Source organism: Phycodurus eques, chromosome 1, assembly GCF_024500275.1.
Source record: "Phycodurus eques isolate BA_2022a chromosome 1, UOR_Pequ_1.1, whole genome shotgun sequence".
NCBI classification, from domain to species: domain Eukaryota; kingdom Metazoa; phylum Chordata; class Actinopteri; order Syngnathiformes; family Syngnathidae; genus Phycodurus; species Phycodurus eques.
In genome coordinates, this window is record NC_084525.1 from 46397049 (window position 1) to 46417084 (window position 20036).

At 43.3% G+C, this 20036-nt stretch overlaps 2 protein-coding genes across 5 annotated transcripts; one reads left to right on the forward strand and one right to left on the reverse strand.

The window, feature by feature from the left end:
- Positions 1–792: 792 nt before the first annotated feature.
- On the reverse strand, positions 793–7100 carry LOC133414191 (coagulation factor VII-like). The gene is made up of 11 exons (XM_061699388.1): positions 6970–7100; positions 6804–6853; positions 6330–6459; positions 4746–4864; positions 2321–2484; positions 2214–2238; positions 2043–2156; positions 1816–1956; positions 1644–1732; positions 1425–1545; positions 793–1340 (listed from the first exon to the last, which is right to left on the reverse strand). The coding sequence occupies exons 1-11, from the start codon at positions 7098–7100 to the stop codon at positions 793–795; spliced, it is 1632 nt and encodes a 543-aa protein (XP_061555372.1).
- A 770-nt stretch (positions 7101–7870) lies between these two features.
- naa10 (N-alpha-acetyltransferase 10, NatA catalytic subuni) lies at positions 7871–20034 on the forward strand. 4 transcript variants are annotated; one of them, XM_061694889.1, is made up of 8 exons: positions 7871–8055; positions 8520–8618; positions 8692–8750; positions 8843–8888; positions 12392–12507; positions 12855–12899; positions 13763–13847; positions 17476–17875. In XM_061694889.1, the coding sequence occupies exons 1-8, from the start codon at positions 8035–8037 to the stop codon at positions 17641–17643; spliced, it is 639 nt and encodes a 212-aa protein (XP_061550873.1). In that variant the 5' UTR covers positions 7871–8034; the 3' UTR covers positions 17644–17875. The 4 variants fall into 4 exon arrangements, with proteins under 4 accessions (XP_061550873.1, XP_061550884.1, XP_061550893.1 ...); XM_061694900.1 differs by lacking the exon at positions 17476–17875 and adding an exon at positions 19939–20034 and having other exon boundaries at positions 7872–8055; XM_061694909.1 differs by lacking the exon at positions 17476–17875 and adding an exon at positions 18326–19709 and having other exon boundaries at positions 7872–8055.
- Positions 20035–20036: the final 2 nt, after the last annotated feature.

A 20036-nucleotide genomic window follows, 5' to 3' on the forward strand; every position in this document is an offset into this window, starting at 1 on the left:
TCCAGGAAGAGATGGAGAGATGGGCAAGGTTAGGGGTGAGGGTGGATGGGGGGTGGGTCTTCTCAGGATGTGAGGAGGGGGGTGGGGCTAGGCAGGGAAAATAGGGAGATGGCTCAGTCGTATGAGCAACTCATGCCGCAAGACAGCTTTTGTGAGACAGGCTATATTGTCAAAGTTGTTACGCTCACATTGAATCTGCTTGTTTGTAGGGTGGCGTGACATCCTGAAATATACATTCCCAAAAATTGAACTACCTTTCTGTCGTGATCCTGAAAAATAAAAGTGTCTCAACTTGCACCAGGCTTAAATCTGATTGTACAGAAAAATACGTACTAGAAGCATTGCAGCCAAGAAAACGCTACCACATGTAGACAATAGACTTTGATGGAGAAAATAGTAGAATTTAGGCTGTAAATGTAATGTTAATGATTGGCTGGCGACCAGTTCAGGGTGTACCCCGCCTCTCGCCCGGAAATAGCTGGGATAGGCTCCAGCACGCCCGCGACCCTAGTGAGGAGAAGCGGAATGGAAGATGAATGAATGAATGAATGTAGGGCTCAGGCCAGTAGAGAAGGCCTGGCTGGCCCTGACTATCAACCACTGTGTAAACCCCTTAGCTTTGTTGAGCTCGGCAAAAAAAAAAAAAAAAAAAAAAAATTACAAAAAGTTGATAACCAGCAGAGAAAAAAAATGCTTGTTTATTAATTAATGTTGAAACAAAGTCAATGGGTAAAACCAATTCATAATATATAATGAAGTTGTCATTTGGCAAATCCCAGGGTCTTTTGGCTTTCACCATATGGACATTTGATGCTGGATCCAGTCCAGGTAGTTGCTGACTTTGGTGTAAATGCCGTACATGTTGTTGTCAGCGCAGCCGTTCCCCCAGCTCACCACACCAGTCAGAAACCAAGTTTTCTTGTAGCGCGTCACCAGAGGTCCACCGCTGTCACCCTTGCATGCGTCCTGGCCGCCCTTTTGTAGCCCGGCACAGAGCATGTTTCGGGTGATGTTGAGTTTGGTATGCAGGCGACACTCCTGCAGCGGGACCCGTGGTAGCGCCAGGCGCTGGAGCAATCTGGCAGTGGACCCGCGCAGTGACAGCCGACCCCACCCCGACACGAAGTTGTGTCGGATGGCCGCCAGCGTGCGGCCAAACGAGCTGTTCTTAGCCGGAAGACAAATGGGGACGACGTAGAGTCCCAGTTTGATGGGACGGTGAAGCTTCAGCATGGCCAGGTCGCTGTCGTAGCTGGACTTGTTGTAACCATGGTGGATCAGGACTTTAGACACGCGGCGCTTCTGCTCCGTCTTCTCATCTTCTTCGAGGTCATGTTCGCCTTCACAATAGCCAAAAGGGGCAAAGCAGAGAAAACTTTATGAGCGAGTGGCTCCGAGCCTCGCTCTTTCGGTGATCGCCTTACCCGCGACGACATGGAAGATGTTGCTTGGTTTCTTCAACAGGCAATGAGCTGCAGTCAGAATCCATTGATCGGACAGGATGATGGCGCCGCAGATATGCTGATGGTTCTCAGTTAGGAGAGCCTTGACAGGAGGTAGTTAATCGCTTTTATCTTCATTCTTTCATTTGTTTGGACAGTACCTCACCGTGAGGTCATCGCAACCTGAAGGAATGACCTCACCTGCCAGGGACAATGTCCTTTGGGACAGATCTCTCCGTTGACAATTCTCGGGCCGAACTGGACCATTGGTCGTCCGCAGGGAACAGGGTCTTAGGACAGAGCACATGGCGCCGTCAAATTTATAGCACCAATCTGCAATGACCTCAGAGGGAGTTTAAAAAGAAGCTCTGACCTTGTGGACTACAGGTACTGTTGTCCTGATCCAAACGATATCCTGCAGCACAGAAACAAGTGTATGTCCGGTCTGGAAGCTCTTTGCAGAAATGTTCACAACCTCCATTCCTGTAGCGACATCCATTTGTGGTCAAGCGGACTACAAAGAAAAACACACACATCATACAGTATATCACCAATGCATGTCAGTCAGTCAGCAAGCATGCCGGTGCCAGCGGGCCTTGCCTTTGTCACAGGTGGATCCGTGGAATCCAGATGGACACTGACAGACAAAAGTGTTGACCTTGCGAGTGCAAGTGCCGCCGTTCTTACAGGGAGACGAGTGGCAGTGATCCTCGGCTACAAACACACACTTTAGGAGGCAAAAGTAGCTTTGCTACGTTTATACAGACCTACCTGTGTACATTCTCCAGAAGACCTCCTGCAAAGCAAGTGCGGCACATTAGTGGAAACATCGCTAATTGGCCAAAACCTCCTGTCGACTGTAGTTCGAGTCCACAGACCAGCTGCTGCGGCAGAGCGAAGATCTCCTTGGCCTCCTCATAGCAGCATTTCTCCTCCAGACATTCCCGCTCCAGGTTGCCTTGTTTCAGCTCCTCCCAGAAGAAGTTGGCTCGACGGGTTCGATGAAGGAAAACGCTTGCGTCAGGTCTCCCCAAAAACATGCCTGTTTCAACAACATGTGAACATGCTCGGTGGTGGCAGCAGGCCAGAAACACTTTTTCCTCATTGCATTGAGGAACCTCGTCCCTCTGATGTTTCCTTCAAGTGTGGGAGTAAGTCACATCGTCACGGAAACACTTATTAGACCACTTTGTTATGCCTAATACCTCTAAAGATACATAATTTGTACCGGCATTACCACCAGATAACTAGCAACCCTTTATTGCTCAGTGACTGTTTTTGTCAATGTGTTTCTGTCTCCAAAGCGTTCTCTGTCAATTGACCGTCTGTTGTCGTACTCGAGCGGCTCCAACTACCGGACACAAATTCCTTGTGTGTTTTTTGGACATACTTGGCAAATAAAGATGATTCTGATTACCTGAAGAATACAATGAACACAAAATATAGCTGACTCCATAATTCTTTATGTCCTATATTTGACATGATTAAGCTTAACTGTATTCCCAGTGATTTTGGCAACTATCAAGAAAACTATGCAACATTGTGAGATACTGTATCAGCTCTGAAACTAAACTATTCTGATCTATTTTTGTTGTCGTCGTTACATTTGTCCAAGAAATGTACCTTTCGTTGTACCGGGCATTAAAAATAAACAAAATGTGCATGTGCAAGTCATAAGCAACTCTCTAGTCTTACCCAAGCTGCTGTGGCAAAAGTCAAGCGAGTCAATTGGAGTCCTCACTTAATTTCAAGCTCGTAGAACCAAGTCATGTCTTGAATATCTAGCTCCGATACGACATATACAGTATATCAGCCACCTTGCACTGTCTGTAACGAACTTTGCATTTGTTAACTGTGCTAACACATTCACAATGCACATTTTTGAATGGTCCCGTACAAGTTCCTGCTCCGTCTGTTCCTTCTTTGTCTTCTCAATTAAAAGCATAGCCGACATGAAGCTTGGTTTATGTTCGACCAGCTATTGGTGAGCTACGCTGTGACGTCAACGTAGCGCACCTGTCTTTGTGGTCATAGTGACAGATGGAGTGAGCAAACCTTGAATGTTGCCATTCTTTTTTCCAGTTTGATCAAAAAATCCTTATCCTTGAAACCGAATATAATTTAATCTTCGGCGCGCCCGTCATGATACATGTAGGTATGCTACTAACATTTTCGAAATATCTTTATATCAAAATAGACAATATCATTAGATCGAGGAGTCTTACAGGAATAAAACGAGCCCTAGTTTGTAAAAATCAGATAAGGATCAAGGATTTTATGCCACTTGTTGAAAATGTTGCCTAGAAATCAGAGGAAATGTGACAGCGAAAGCTTGACTCTTTGGGAGGGCAATGCCCAGATGTTTCTTATTAGTTGAGACCAAAATGTGACGTTTAAACAACAGGGCGGTGTCCGCTCAAACCATCCGAGCATCTCATTTTGATGATCAAACTTAGATCACGACATGATCGTCAGAATTACTTCAAACTTCACAGAAAACAAGAATAATAATATTGAATGACCAAGATAGTTTTCTGTCGTTAGCAAATCTTATTAACGTGTGATTTTCGACGCCAAAATCGAGGAACATTTTCATCTTTGTCAGAACCGCAGAAAATCTCAACTGAATTGCAAAATTGTAAAACGAGGTGGTAAAGGGATTTCCCAAGAATGCAGTTTGAAAATAACAAGTATTACCTTGCGCAAAACAATGAGAACATGCAATTTTGGTGGACTTGCGCTAAATTCACGCACCCTATTTCTGGGTACAAAGAAATGGGAAGAAAATAGCGGCCGTTTTTCGGAATTTAGGAACATACTTCATGAGGTGGCCTCTGCAGTCCCACAATATACACACTGGTAACAAACCAAAAACAACTTTTCTATCGAAAATAAAACAAATGTGCTTAAAAATGCATTTGAAATGTAACCAGGTTATCGAGCGGTATCAAGTTGTGCTTCAAGTCTGAGCCGAGTTTCTGGAATACCAAGTCAAAGTCAAGTTATTTCTGATTTGAGTCTTGTGACTGGCGCCCTCCACCTCTACTGGGCATCCTTTGTATTTACAGAAATGTGGACCGTTTCACGAGGAAGGTCACAAGGAAGCTGGATCTGAGCTGACCAAGAGTGAGCGGCGGGGTAGAACTTGAACTGATCAACTGCCACTCACAGTGTAGCTAACGCTCAGCAATGTTACATCCAACACGACCTATTCGCTCAGTGACCTAAGATTCAGCCATGTCTCCAGTGGAAGAAAAGGAGAAAGATAAAGGATCGATGGACAGCTTGAAGTGGAGAACTGACCTTCAGGAAGCCCAATGCATGCTGGGATACAACCCATGAGAAGCCCGAGGAAGAAGAGCGGCTTAGTGTGTCTGCCTGTCGCCATTTTTATTCTGATCTGAACAAAGTTCAAACCTGGACTTGAAACACGTAAACACTTTCATTTGTAAACTGCCCAAATACGGCTCGGCTTTGTTGATTTTGTCTCTGAACTTTGGAGCCAACAGGATTTCCACCAATTTGTTTAGTTCACTGCATCAACTATTCAGTCCATACGATTGTAGGTGCAACACATTTTTTATTCCCTCATGAATACAATAACAGAATATATGTTTGCAGTTGCTACAAATGATATCAATAAAAGAGTCTAATCAGATCCTTGCGTTTGTAAACTAGAAGACAAAAACGAATGCTCAAACAGCTGTAGTGTTAGGGTTGGGCATCGAGAACTGATCGGCGTTCCGGTTCTCCCGGAAGTGTTCAAATTAAAACATTTCGGTTCCCAGTTTCGATGCCTAGTCCGCTGGCCCCGAAGAAGAAGTGGGGAAAACCAAGGAAGAAGCGGAGAAAAACACCACAGAAAAACGCGAAAGAAGACGTGCTTGTGCCCAATGGCGGCGGTGGCAAACAAAAGTGTGTCTTAACTTTGTTCAAATGAATGACCAGTCGCCTCAGTGCAACACTTTGGAATAAGATGATAGGTTGACGCGCTCCGATAGTTGACGCGCTCCGAGCCTCAGCCTCCACCGCACGGAGCTTCACTCAAGTCAACTCTCAGTCAATTGGGTGAGTGAAACAATAAAATACGTCAATGCCAACACTGAGACAGCTAACGAGGTAAACAGTTGGTTGCACTGATGGTTTTTCGCGTTTATTTTAGTCTTCAATCCAACGTAAGAGCCGATGACAGAAAAAAAACTTCACATTGAGCTAAAACTTCACCGTAGCAACTTTACATCAGTGAATTGGTAGAAAATTCACATAAATGTTGTCTCACAGTATCACAAACACTAACCTTGTGCCTCATCGTTGGGTAAGGAAAGGAATCAACGTTTCATAGCTTTTGGTTCCATCCATTTAAAAAAAGAACATTAAAATCACCGGTGACGTGTGAAGTTACTTTTCGTGCCAAAATGCTGAGCATACCCGTCAAAATAAAAGGCTACAAGCTTAAAACAGAAAGTCAAGTTAAAACCTGCACATATAAACCGTTTGAGGTTATAAACCAGTCCCAAGTAATGATTTTAACAATTCTATATTTCACTTTTAGCTGAATTTTAAGAAATATAAAGTCAATTGGGTTAGTTCCACACACATTGCCTTTCAGTTCATAGGTTTGATCTTGATACTGGTTATAAAGAACCCAAGTCAAATGTTCATTTTAGTCTATGCTGCGCGCAGGCTGCAAAGAAAATGGATGTGCATAATTTGGACAGCCTTTATTTAAACCATGCAAACTTTTTTGACCCAGCCCCCTAAAAGAATCGGAATCGAGAATCGTTTGGAACCGGAATCGAAAAAGGGAACTGGAATCGGGACCGGAATCGCTCAAATTCAAGCGATGCCCAACCCTATGTAGTGTTTTCTTGGGATTGGTGTCAGTACTGCAGACACTTGAGTATGTCTGGAATATAGTCCTGAGCATCCCTCAACTGGTCCTTCCAGTCCCACGGAATGGTGGACTTGGTGTACGATACTCCCGCCCCCAGTGCCGCCCCACGGTTACAGTTCTCTCCTGAAAATGAGCAGGAATTAGAGATATTTAGCCGTTGCACATTGTGCAACGACCCAACTCTAATGGCAGATTTGCCAGAATGTGATTCAGTCATCCAAATCGCATTCAAGTTGTTCAAGGTTTAAACTGTTTCAAAAGTTTGTGTTCAAACCTCCACAGTTGGTGTTGGCCAAAATTACTGCTGTGGGGTCATCATGAAACTGGTGAGCAAAGTAAAACATGCTGGAAAGACAATCCTGGAGGCTCCGAGAACAAAAAGAATGTCACATTTCGGAAGGAAGAAAAGAAACACATGATGGGTGGTGTATTGGCACCTTTCGTGTATCACGCCAGGCCAAGGCTACTGACGGCGCTCCGATGAACCTTCAGGCGTTCCTCAGACGCCTCTGGAAACCTAAACACGAGGACAAAATAACTTCAATGTATTCCAAATCATCAAATTAAATATTTCCTGGAAGCAGGAAATGGAGCTGTGAGGCAAAAACAACTCCCGTGGTTCCGAGTGCCCACGTAGCAGCCCGCCGACTGAACTTCTCGCAGGCGTCCCACACTCCCAGCGTCCTGAGGATGAGCTCGGCCTGCTGATGGGACGCTGGCGCCGCCCAGCGCAGCGTAAAGCGCCCTGCTGTAGATAGATACATACTCGGGCATACGAGGGAGGGGGTCGGAGAGCTTCACAAATTCAACTGCAGCACAGACCTGGAGACTCAAAGGAACAAACGTCACAACTGGGAATCCAAACAGTCGTGTTGTGTAGCTACTGTCTGCTCCAAATCAAGTGGCTTCAGAGCAACTACGTGACTGTGTTTGAATGGCCCAGCCAGAGCCCTGACTTAAACCCAATTGAGCATCTCTGGAAAGACCTGGAAAAGGCTGCCCACCGACGTTCACCATCCAACCTGACAGAACTGGAGAGGATCTGCAAGGAGGAATGTCAGAGGATCCCCAAATCCAGGTGTGAAAAACGTGTTGCATCATTCCCAAAAAGACTCATGGCTGTATTAGCTCAAAAGGGGGCTTCGACTAAATACTGAACAAAGGGTCTGAATACTTACGGCTGTGTGATATTTCAGTTTTTCTTTTTTAATAAATCTGCAAAAATGTCAACAATTCCGTTTTTTTCTGTCAATATGGGGTGCCGTGTGTACATTAATGTGGAAAAATTAACTTCAATTATTTTAGTAAATGGCTGCAATATCAAAAAAGTGAAAAATTTAAGGGGGTCTGAATACTTTCCGTACCCACTGTGTGTGTGTGTGTGTGTGTATATATGTGTGTGTATATATATATATATATATATATATATATATATATATATTTACTGTCTGAGCTCCTGTCCAATTGGTGGCGATAATGCACTGATAAATTCGCCAATAAACTTCGAAGAAGAAGAAGAAGAAGAAGTCTTTCTCCTCTCCCCCTTTTTTTTCCTTTTTTGGGAGGGGGTGGCTTTGCTAGCTAGCACATCGAATCGGCTAGTTAGCTCGACCGGCTCTTTCAAGTCGTGCTGTAATCATTAGAACGGATAGTTTGCGTACTGTCATCTCGCTAACGTTCCTCCGAAAAGTGACCAAGATGAATATACGCAACGCCAGAGTAAGTAAGCACTTTGCTCTCATGCCATCGACGCAGAATGTTGTTAGCCGAGGAAACGTGCTGTTGCTAACGACGTTAGCATTGTGAGTGTTCCTGTATGTATTGTACTTCTCTTGAGTTTTGTGCACCCATTATAGTATGAATGTTCTGTACGAGACGGAGGGTTTTTATGTATTTATATATGATGTATGCATTTTGAATGTATTCGACAGAGACTGCAAAAGTACTTGCACTCTGTACTTGCTATAGACCGGTAAAAAAAGAAGTAATGATTCAACTCCTTAACTAAAGTAAGAAAAAGGACAGACTCTGAAAAATAATTGAAAGCAAACCTAATGAGTAATTATGGACTATTAATACACAGCGTTTTGGTATGGGATAAAGTCTATGCTATAATTAGTTTATGTGCTGCATGTTCGAAAACAAACCTTGAATGAAATTGTTTCACTCTTCTTTCATTTCAGCCAGACGACCTTATGAATATGCAGCACTGTAACCTTCTGTGTCTGCCAGAAAACTACCAAATGAAATACTATTTCTACCATGGATTGTCCTGGCCCCAGGTAGTCCACGTTGCTGTGTCTTTTTGTGCTTTTCCTTTTTGTATAGTTCACACTTTTGTTCCTCGTGGTTCAGCTCTCGTACATCGCAGAAGATGAAAATGGCAAAATTGTGGGTTACGTGCTGGCAAAGATGTAAGGAGCCTTGGCTGTAAATGTCTTAAACATACATTGCCACAAAGCTGAGTGCTAATAGGATCGTATTGTTGTTCTTGTTGTTGTTTTAGGGAGGAGGACCCAGATGATGTTCCCCATGGACATATCACATCCCTGGTATGTCTGAGCAAAAACGTGATGTGTTGAAGTCAGTTGGATTTCGTAGTGATGCCCCGAAATGAAAATTCTTGGCCGGAACAGAATACCGAAAATGGGGGCCCCGGGGCCGAAAGCCGAAAACCAAAGCGCCGGGGGAGCTTACTATGCCAATTATTTGTCAAATTGCATTTATGGCTATTATGACTGCAGAGGTGCCAACCTAGAAATTCACTTCCAGAACAATTTCAGAATTTACATAATTTAAAAATTATGCCTAGAACATTACTGTGGGACAGTTGTTGCAGTATGTTATGTAACAGGTTAAAAACAGCATACTGTTCAATTGCACAACATAAGCATTTCTCAATAATCTTAATTGTTAATACACTACGGCTTCAATATTTGTTATTTTAATGAATTTATTGAATCAACTTTGTATTAGCGGGCGCAGTTGCAGCTTGAATCAAAGTATTTGACATGACGTGCCGTCGTCAAAAACATCACAAATGTCTATGTATTCATTTGCCAATGGGATTGGAATTCGTATTATGTTGTCAAGCGTAGTAAAGAAAGCAAGTCTGTTAAATCCGATTATTCAGCTCTCAAAATTAAACAAGGCACTCTTTTTCAAATAAAAGAAAAATAGCATTGCTGGTAGATTGTTATCCACGGACAATACTTTAGCGTTCTATTTTGTGCAATGCACCTGCATACTATTTTTTTATTTTTTATTTCTTGAATCCACTATTGCTGCTGAAATTTTGCAAATTTTCCCATTGTGGGACTAATGAAAGTTATAAATATTTGTTATATCAGTATACTTTTAACCTCTGTTTTGAGGTAACGTATGAGATGATGCAGTAATTTGTTTCCCGTTGTGGACGGCGTCCTGTGTAGCAGTGTATTATTTTCTCTCCAGACACTTATTCATTTGCCTGCTGTTTTTGTGTTAAAAGCTGGTTAATGCTCTTACTCGGTTCCAGTCAGACCAATGTTACAAGTGTACAGTATCACCCAATCACTTAATTTCCATCTTTCATGACGACATGTCACGATAGCTTAGCAAATAGCATGGCTTCTTCATCCTTCTCATGTTAATTAGTCGCCGTCGTCCTCTGGTAATAACGATACTTGTCAGGAATGTAGCTTATTCGCCGCCATGACAGTGATGAGTGACTTATGCTCTGTCGAGAACAGACGCGAAGCAAACCTTTTGCCTCTGCATCGTAGCTAACCAGCCATAGCTCGTAGATTTATTTTATTATTATTATTTTTTAAAGACTATAGGGTACACGGCTGCATTATTTAATTTTGCTTCCAACATCACATCATGTCCCTGAGGTGCATCTTTGGGATTTCCACTGTGTGCTTCAAGTGACACGATACCGATGTCTCCGTTAAATATTAGATGAAACACTTGAGATCGGAATCAGCCCTCCTCCAAAGGTTGGAGCTAAAGTCTGATAGGAATGCGAGTGCAGCAAAATCGTACAGGGTACAAGTTGAATACGTTCCGTAACCAGTGACCATGTGCGTAACTCAAATCACTCGTATCTCAAATCATCTTTCCCCATTGAGATGAATCAAACACAGTTAATTGGTTACAGCCCCCCAAAAACACCAACATTTTTGTGTCACGTGGAGGATTTGAATGTATGAAACCTATATATGAATAAGAACATATTCAAAGGCTCGAAATATTCGTTTTTTTTCTTTGAAGAGCAGTTTAGCTAATCATTTCTTCATTCGAGAAGCAACTTTCTAATTTTGAGGAGCAATGTTTTGCAGCTGTGCCCTGCGACTGACTGGCGACCAATTCAGGGTATTGTCCGCCTTTCGCCCGAAGTCAGCTGGGATAGGCGACAGCGCCGGGCGACCCTAACCAGGATAAGCGGTGTTGAAAATGGATGGTTTTGGAGCTTAATCGCACGGGGATTCAAAACAAGGATTTTACGAAACCATAAAAATATGACGATATAAAGGAGGAGTTGAATGTAAGGTTGCAGCTAATGAATATTTTAGAATTCATTCGCGTATCCTACTAAAACTTTTTTCGAACAATCGAGTATTTGGATAAACTATATTTTTGCTTGGTGACGAGCAAGTATGTAGCATTCACTTATTGACGTAGGAATTGGTTTCCTTTTTTTATATAATCAAGAGTTTTTATTTCTTAAATGCACATGGTGCATAAAAGATAAGGCATTCATTTAAAATCTCTAACAGCCTTTGTGCATCTTCACTTTAGCAGCTAACGTGCACATTTTGTGACATGTTAATATATTTGGTTCATGGCTGCGCATTTATGAGTTTAGACCAGCTGACTTTTGTACGACTACAAGTTTTGGAAGTGTTCAATTTGTTCAAAGTAAAATGAGAAAACCTCGAGAAAACAATATATTTCCTTCATCTGACTTCACCAAAACCCTTGTCTGTTTAGGTAGATGATCCATTTTACTCTTATTCCTCTCCGGCCACGTTTTGCACCGACTTGACTCCAAGTATTGCCACTTACAGATCATCAGATTGGCCACGGTTCACACAGTGAAGCACACTACGTACCGCTATGGTTGCGTTACACTGTCCTTGTCAACTTCGTAATAAACAAGCCACACGTTCGACAGTACTTGTAATTAACAGAGACACTCTAAACTTCTGCGGAAGTCGTAGATGGAGTCTAAAAATAGAATGAATGAATAAATAAAAGTTGCGAACGGCATGTCGATCATTGTAAAAGTATCGATCCTGCTTCACATGAATAACTAAAAGTAAAAAGTAGTGCATTTAAAGTACTCTGACAAGTACAGTTTATGTAAAATGTTACTTGAGTAAATGTAACGGAGTAAATGTAGCGCGTTACTACCCACCTCTGCCTATGTATAATGCGCACTATTGACTTTTGACAATTTTTGGGGGGGAAATGCGCATTATACACAAAAAATTACGGTACTTTTTTCTCTTCTCAATTTGGTGTCACCAGCAGGTTCGACTTGAGGTTTTCGAGATACGAGCCGTAGCTCAGCAGATTTTTCCTTGTTTTGACATGCAAGCAACCATTTGAGATACGAGCGCATGATGGTGGCAGCAGTTTGGCACGTCGTGAAATCTTGTGCAAAAAGACTTCAAGCTTGTAATTGCCTCTCCCAGCTGAGGTTTAGCCTCAACGTAAACATTAAACAATACGTTGTGCCTTTCAACAAACCTCACTTTGAACGTACGCTAGCCTAATGCTAATATACAATGCAAAATGGCATAGACAGGCTAACGTATTGCATCTGTGGCGGTGGTATAACGTCTTAAGCTTTGGATATTTGAACACAAAACGTACAACAATACATGTAGACAGACGATATCACAACACTCGCAGGCATATATTCTTTATCCTCTGTGACAAACGATTAATATTGCTGCAGCTTTCTGATTCACTTAAACTCGTAAGTCACCCAAAACATGTGCACACTCGACACGGCAGCCCCGCCGTACTTGTCAAGTAACGAGCAGCGGCTGGGGATGTGTCGCAGGCGGTGAAGCGCTCCCATCGACGTCTGGGTCTGGCTCAGAAGCTGATGGACCAGGCCAGCCGCGCCATGATTGAGAACTTCAACGCCAAATACGTCTCGCTTCACGTGCGCAAAAGGTACCGTAGCGCATGACCTTCATCGGAGCCCAGGTACGTGCACACATAGCCAATAGGCGGTGCTCAAATACAAATTAAAATGTCCCTGTTTGTCCTCAATTCCACTCAGTGTTTTGATATTTGAGGGGCATTTATGTGAGGCCTCTGCTCCCACCTTCACTTATTTGGTCTTAATCAGAAGCACTTGAAGTGGTGGCAGGCAGGCACCTGTGTGTGGACTTTTTATGGTTCCCCTTTTTTTTTGGTCGAAGCACCTTCCCCCAAAATGTGTGTGCACGTGCTTGTCGGAGCCCTTCCGTTAACTGTGTTCAGCGTGTTTTCTAACGGTTGCGTTGTCCTCACCGCAGCAACCGGGCAGCCCTGCATCTGTACTCCAACACGCTCAAGTTCCAGTAAGTTCCTCGAAGCGCGATGCACTCTTCGGTCTTTCTGTGGCGATTTTCAGCCATCTGAAAAATGGCAGTTTTGCCAACTGGACTCTTGTGAATGGCTGGTTAGCACATCTGCCTCACAGTTCTGAGGACCCCGGTTCAAATCCAGCCTCGCCTGTGTGGTGTTTGCATGTTCTCCCCGTGCCTGCGTGGCTTTCCTCCGGTTTCCTCCCGCATCCCAAAAACATGCGTGGTAGGTTAATTGAAGACTCTAAATTGCCCGTAAAAAAATGAACTAAAATGATTTTAACAAATGGCAGCAATATAGAGTGGAAAAATTGAAGGGGGCCTGAAAACTTTCCGTACCCACTGAAATTGTAGGCGATGCCCCTTCTTTGTATTCAATCTTAAGTACAAAACAGAGCTGTACATGTTTGGAACATTATTACCGATAAATTCAGTGAATTTCATTTCAATATGATACCTATTATAACGATAGACACGCCATAATTCTTCCTTTAGACTATGCTACAGTGTAGAAAACAAAAATAAGTTTATGGTTGTTTCATCTTTCAGGAAAGTTAACCAACATTTATGCGAAATGGCCCGGGTCTGCTCACGACAGTTTTTTCACGAAACCGTAAGTCGACAAAATGAGCTCTTGTGGGATATATTGACGCTGACCAGCGACGTCGACCACACTTTTAACTTTGACGGTGGCGTGAACTAACGACGTAGCTCACCATGTTTTGAACAATGCATATTTAATGGTCGGTTAGCTCGTGACTGGTTAAGAATTTAACCGGTGGTTTGGGGTTAAACAGTGGTTAAAATAACCGAGTTTTGAACAACCGGGCCCAGCAGTATTTCTTGTTTCTGTGCAGGATCAGTGAAGTGGAACCCAAGTATTATGCAGATGGGGAGGATGCCTATGCCATGAAGAGGGACTTGGCCCACATGGCAGATGAGGTACCATACCAGCACAATCATTTCATTAAAAAAAAAAATATATATATATAAAATCACAAGAATTGAAATGAAATGTGAAAGGCCAAATTGTGGGACGCACTTCCATCGGAGCCAAGAGATATTTTTCAAAAGCAGTTGAAGGCAGTCTTGATTGTTGTTTAGTTTTTTCCCCCCAAGTGTAGAGTAAACCGTATGACGTCTGTCATTTTGTATTTTCCCCCTGTGCAATGAACCCATCTATCGAAGGGGATACATTTTGGACATGCCTGTGAGAAGCGAAAATCTGCACTACAAATAATGAGATAATATGCTGATTATATACAGTGCCGTGAAAAAGTATTGGGCCCCTTCTCAAATTCTTATATTTTTGCATAGTTTCCCCACTTTCATGTTTAAGATCATCTAACAAATGGCGATTTCATTTATTTAGGGGAAATAAACGATTCAGTTACCTGGCCCTGTGTGAAAAAATTAACCTCCTTGGTAAATCACAATTTTTGGTCAATTTTCACTGATCACACCCAACTGCCACTGACGCCATAGGCTGTTTCGTTCTCCTTGAACAAACCCTATTCCACACATCCACCATCCACACACATGTAATTGTGAAGATTACTTGGCGGCGGACTAATGCGGGAGCACATTGGCCTGAGGTTCCGCCTGTCACAGGAGTTGCCGAGACCAGAAAAAACACTTCGCCGCTTCTGCTGTTAAGAAGTAACGGTACTTTTACTCCGTTAACATTATCTAAATGTCGCTCGCTACTTTTATTGATCAATTATTGCTTATTATATATTGCAACTATATAATGCAACTATTGCGCGAGAGTACGACTTCGACTTCCGCATCGGGCGCTGTTTCGGCGCTAGTGACGTTTAAGGCTAGTTCACCAATCAAACGACACGAAAGTCACATGACCTCACACGTCTTCTATTGGGCTTCCCTGGTATAGGTATTAACACTAGATAAGCCAGCCTAGCCGATTGTCGTGCCTACGTGGCGGCCGTGTTGGGAAGGTCTTCGTTACCATGAAGGCGACGGCGCGCTACTCGTGTTTACAATTAGACGAACAAAAACAACAGCTTTCGTGTATTGTAGTATTTGTCTGGCACTGTCTGCCCAAACGTGGATATTTCAGCTCACTTATAACTTGAGAGAACACCGTGCAGGAAATTGCCGATGTTTTGACACACGCACGCACTGCGACATCAGAATTTGCAGATTTTTTTTAAAATTTATGTTCATGCTGTGGTTAAAAAAAAATCTGAAGTTATTATTTACTCAGTACTTGAGCAATTATTTCACTGGGAACTTTTTACTCTAAAGTAATTTTTTGGAGGACTACTTTTTACTTTGACTTGAGTCACATTATTGTCAAGTAACAGTACTCTTACTTCGGTACAATATTTGGCGACTCTCCCCACCTCTGGAGCGGACATCCTCTTTTGCTACTCTTACGTTGTAGCAACATTTTTGCACATCAGATCAGCCAGCGTCGTATTTGTTGCGCTGGTCTTTTGTATTTTCACGTTGAGGCGCTGCGGGTTGCGGTCCCAGCGGAACCGCGAAGCACGCGTAACATCGGCGACGAGCTGATCCGCTCGTACATTTTGTATTAATTAGGAAACGCGCCTACAATTATCTAATTAGTTTACGGATGTTAATGTTAAATGTATTAAGTGACGGAGCGATTTTAGGGATTATGTCACAACACAGAATGAACTCACTTCAAATTCAGAAATGGCCCCCCCCCCAAAAAAAAAAAAAAAATATATATATATATATATATGGTACTTAATATTTTCCTGGAGGATGCATTTGGGACGAACCTTTGAAGTTGGTAAAAGTGAAAAATGAAGTGAACCAGACAATGATTTGAGTCGATTCTTTTCCAGAATGAGAGTGCTTAAAGAGGAGGATGCTATTGATGTGGCACAGCTTGAAGCAGGCATCGGGTGCGGGCGGAGATGGGCCTGGCTCAAGTTGGAGGCCAAAACAAAAAAGCAAAGAAATGACGCAAATTGAATTCTAATGTTAAATTTGTACATCAACATGTACTTGAGCGCTGTAAATAAATGTTTTCCTGCGTGAAGATTTTTTTTTAAAATTTGACTGTACTCTTTATGCTTAATCAATGTTAAAATAAAAAAATTGTCTGCGGGGGCTCGGGGGATTATTATTATTGTTTTGTCACCTTTTTCATTCCCTTGGTGTTTGCATGTCTGTGTTCAGCTATCAGTTTGTGACCTCAAGCTGAAGCGCACTTGGGTTCTCTGCAGCAGGATAGCGATCCAAAACATACCAGCAAGTCAACTTCTGAATGGCTTTTAAAATAAATTAAAAAAAAAATTTGACTCGGAGCGGTCGAGTCAAAGTCCGGAGTTGACTCGATTGAACTTCAAAAGGCCGTTCGTGCTCGAAAACCCTCCATTTTTGCTCAAATCAAACAATTCTGAAAGGAAAATTGTGGCAAAATATCTCCACAGAGATGTGAAAGACTCAGTGCCAGTTCGCTTGATTTCAGTTGTTACTGCTGAGGCTGACCCAACCAGTTCTTAGGTTTAGGGGGCCAGTACTTTTTCACGTAACTTTGAATAGTTTTTTCCTTTAATAAATAACATCACCATTTAAAAAGTGCAGTTGTTTACTTGGGTTATCTTTGTCTATGTACGTTTGATGATCTTAAACATTAAAGTGGGGAAACTATGCAAAAAAGGTTGAGAAGGGGGGCATTTTCCGATTTCTGTCGTTCTCCATGAAAGCAGACTTATCTTTTTGTCAAGTTGAAATAATGGCCTGATTTTGAATAAAAGGATGGATTTCTAGACATAAATAAATAAAAGGATTGTTTTAAGCCGAGTCATCGAATAATTGACAGATTCGTTGATTATGAAAGTCAATGTTAATTGCAGTCCTCGTGCAAAGCCTTAAAAACGGTGGCTTTAAAACTCGCCAAGAATGAAGCGCGACGGCGAGCGGATGGGTGGAATGAGCGAGGAGGACTCCGGGTGGCCGGTTGGGGATCAAGTAATTATTTCCTCCGGTCCCGCGCGCGCACCCCTGGGACTTTTTCGCTGGGTGTGGGCCCACTCACTTATTGCGACAAATAACTCCCGAATATGCCAATTACTCGCGCATCCCGTCTCTCACCCTCTCGTCCAAGAGACCTTTCTCATTGACATAGGCACTCCCACCACACTTGAGCTGCACAGCCGGGTTCACGACCTTTGTCCCGCGTGCTTCTCCTATCCTTGTCCTGTCCTTCCATCACAGGGTGTAGCACGACCGCCCCATACAACACTCATTCTTCTAGATGCGTAAGGAATTTACTGTTCTCATCTTGTTTCCTGTTAGCGCTTTGTCTTTGGTCTTCTTTTCTCACTCCCCTCTAGAAACTTTGTTCTGTTCGATCGATCGGCCTATTCTCAATAAATATCGATTAGAATACCGAGAAACCGCAGCGGCAGCTTAAAAACCCCAGTGACACAGTCAAACTATTCCGGCATAAAAGGGATACAGATCCTCCGTTCTGCTTGACCTAACAGCCGAACGGGACAAAAAAGCAAAAAACGAACGAGTGGCGCCCGATGGTGACCGTGGCCGTAATTGTGACCGTGGCATCCCTCAGCTCAGAAAGCCTGGCCCCCGCGTGCCGGGTCAGGAGGCGCCGTCCGCTTCCGGCGACCCGGACAGAGAAAACGAGCGGGACAGCGGCGGCGAGAGCAAAGAGCTGAGCGAAATCAGCGAGGCCACCGAGAGCACGGACGTCAAAGATTCTTCTTCGGACTCGCAGTGACGCTTTTTGAAAGGAGAAATCGCATCCCCCTTTTTTGACAATCCGCTCACAATCGTGACGTGGTGATCAACGTTGACGAGCCCGTTTTTTTTGTTTTCCCTCTTCTGACTTGGATTGCTGTACACGCTGCTCGCCCCGTGTAGCACGCTGATGCTAAGGAATGCAATTGTGCGGTCGTCGTACAGTTTGGCGGGAGCCGCGAGCGCAATCGGAATAAACTGAAACAAACATATCGACTGTGTTGCAGCCAGTTCTTTGGAAAACGCTATCGACCGATTGATCTGTGTATCGATCTACGTACGTAGGTAAAATCAAAGCTAATCGTCCTGTGTGTTATAATCCAGGTACATCTCAGTCAATTAGTGGCAAAAGTGTCATTTATTTATTTCGGTAGTTCAATTCAAAAAGTGAGTCACGTTGCAGAGCTGCGCTCCACACAAGGGTGGAGTATTTCATGATTTCTTTGATGAATATTTGTGCAGTGGAGGAAATAATTACTTGATCCCTCGCTGATTGCGTAAGTTCAGCCACTGACAAACACACGAACGGTATCATTTTAACGGCATATTGTGTATTTTAACGAGAGACAATGTCTCAAGGAAAATCACATTTCGAACAAAAAATGATGTATTTCCACTTAAGCGTTTGATCCCCGACCAACAAAGAATTCTGGCTTCCACAGACTAGTCCTCTCACTTGAAGAAAGTACTCCTAAGCTAAACTGGTTCGCTGTATGAAAGACAGACTGTCCACAGAATCAATCACTCGATCAGACGCCGACATCTCCGTCGTGGGCGAGACCGAAGAACTATCTAAGGACATGAGGGACAAGATTGTAGAACGGGTTACAAGATGGTCGGCAAGAGGCTGGGTGAGGAGGAGACGACCGCTGCCGGAAGAAACATCAAATGACTGTCAATCTCCCTCGGTGCGGGGCTCCTGGCGGGGATCCGCCATCATCAGCCCACAACTAGACTGGAGTAGCTCGTTAGCGAGCTCAGGTCATCCAGAACAACTTTGGAAACACTATGGCGTGATGGATTAAAATCCCGCAGCGCCCGTAGGTTCCCCTGCTCAAGAAGGCACGTGTACAGGCCGGTCCCGAGTTTGCCAATCAACTCCTGAATGATGGGCATGAGGTGATGTGGTCAGATGAGACCGATTTCCAGATGTTTGGAGGAAGAGGAATTCAGACTGAGCCCAAGAACACCAGGATTAGGGTTAGGGTTAGGGTTAGGCAGGGCAGGCTGTCAACAGCGGTCACGTGCTAGCTAGAGCCTTTAGCTTAGCACATACCCACACGGACACCTATGCGCTGGCGATAATCGGCATGTGCCAAGTATGCGATAACAAAATAAATCATAATAATCAAACACCGGTAAGTGTGATGATGCCATGAGTCAGAAGACATTATCTGCTCCACTCAATTTCAATTTGTGTTTTCACTGTGTCATCGCTATTTACCGTATTTAAGTGTTCAGCTTGTGATGCCGTAGATGAGCGTTTGGGGGCCAAGACTCAAGCTTCTTACGAAGACGGAATCCGAGAACTCCACGACCGCTGCAATCGGTGTGGAAACTGCGTTGAAAAACAAATGTTTCAGTTTGTCATCCAAAGAATGTTTGTAGCATAGGCCACCAACTTGTCAATCAACCCTCGCACGTGCACGTGACTCAACGTGCGGTGTGGGGCTGCAACTATCGAATATTCTACCGATCGTACCATACGATTCATCATCGGATAAAAATAGATTTTGCATTATTAAACTACAAAATGTGCATGAGGTGCATGTACAGTGTTGCCTTGTAATCATAGTTTAATTCGCTCATAACTCAAAATAGATGTCAAATCGTCATTCCACATTGAAATGAATAGAAATTCCATTAAAAAAATCCTTCTGTAGTGTGTTTTTAATAAGGAAAATAGCACGCAATAATAATTTTCTTTATAAAAACTAGACTTTACGCTTGACTTTATGACGTCGCCGTCGCGTATGAATCCAAAAGCTCGTTTGTTTTTAGCCTTGTCACGTGCCTTGTGGCGCAGTACTGTCACTGGCTGACGGCCAATGAAGATTTTTCGATCTTGTCGGTGAAAAAACAAGTCATTGGTGTGGGACTATTTTGCGGTCGCCTTGCAGCAAAGACACTTTTTCTTCCTCAATAAAAAGGCATAAATGAATCAATTTTTAGCCTCTTATTTCGTATGATTGAACACTTAAGTGAACAAAATTCCATACATGTTAAACATCCATCCATCCATCCATCCATTTTCAACAGCGCTTATCCTGTTCAGGGTCGCGAGACGCCGGACTCTAACCCAGCTGACTTCGGGCGAAAGGCGGACTACACCGTGAACTGGTCGCCAGTGACTTGAAAACTGGCCATTCGTGA

What these genes read in the sequence shown, in the direction of transcription:
- LOC133414191 (XM_061699388.1), bottom strand. Translation starts at nt 7,100, where the DNA reads ATGTATCTATCTACAGCAGGGCGCTTTACGCTGCGCTGGGCGGCGCCA. An exon ending in GGTTCATCGGAGCGCCGTCA is followed by an intron (nt 6,460 to 6,803) that starts GTAGCCTTGGCC and finishes GCTCATTTTCAG; the next exon opens with GAGAGAACTGTAACCGTGGG. An exon ending in CTTCTGGAGAATGTACACAG is followed by an intron (nt 2,157 to 2,213) that starts GTAGGTCTGTAT and finishes GTGTGTTTGTAG; the next exon opens with CCGAGGATCACTGCCACTCG.
- naa10 (XM_061694889.1), top strand. Translation starts at nt 8,035, where the DNA reads ATGAATATACGCAACGCCAGA. An exon ending in TGAATATACGCAACGCCAGA is followed by an intron (nt 8,056 to 8,519) that starts GTAAGTAAGCAC and finishes CTTTCATTTCAG; the next exon opens with CCAGACGACCTTATGAATAT. An exon ending in GGTTACGTGCTGGCAAAGAT is followed by an intron (nt 8,751 to 8,842) that starts GTAAGGAGCCTT and finishes TTGTTGTTTTAG; the next exon opens with GGAGGAGGACCCAGATGATG.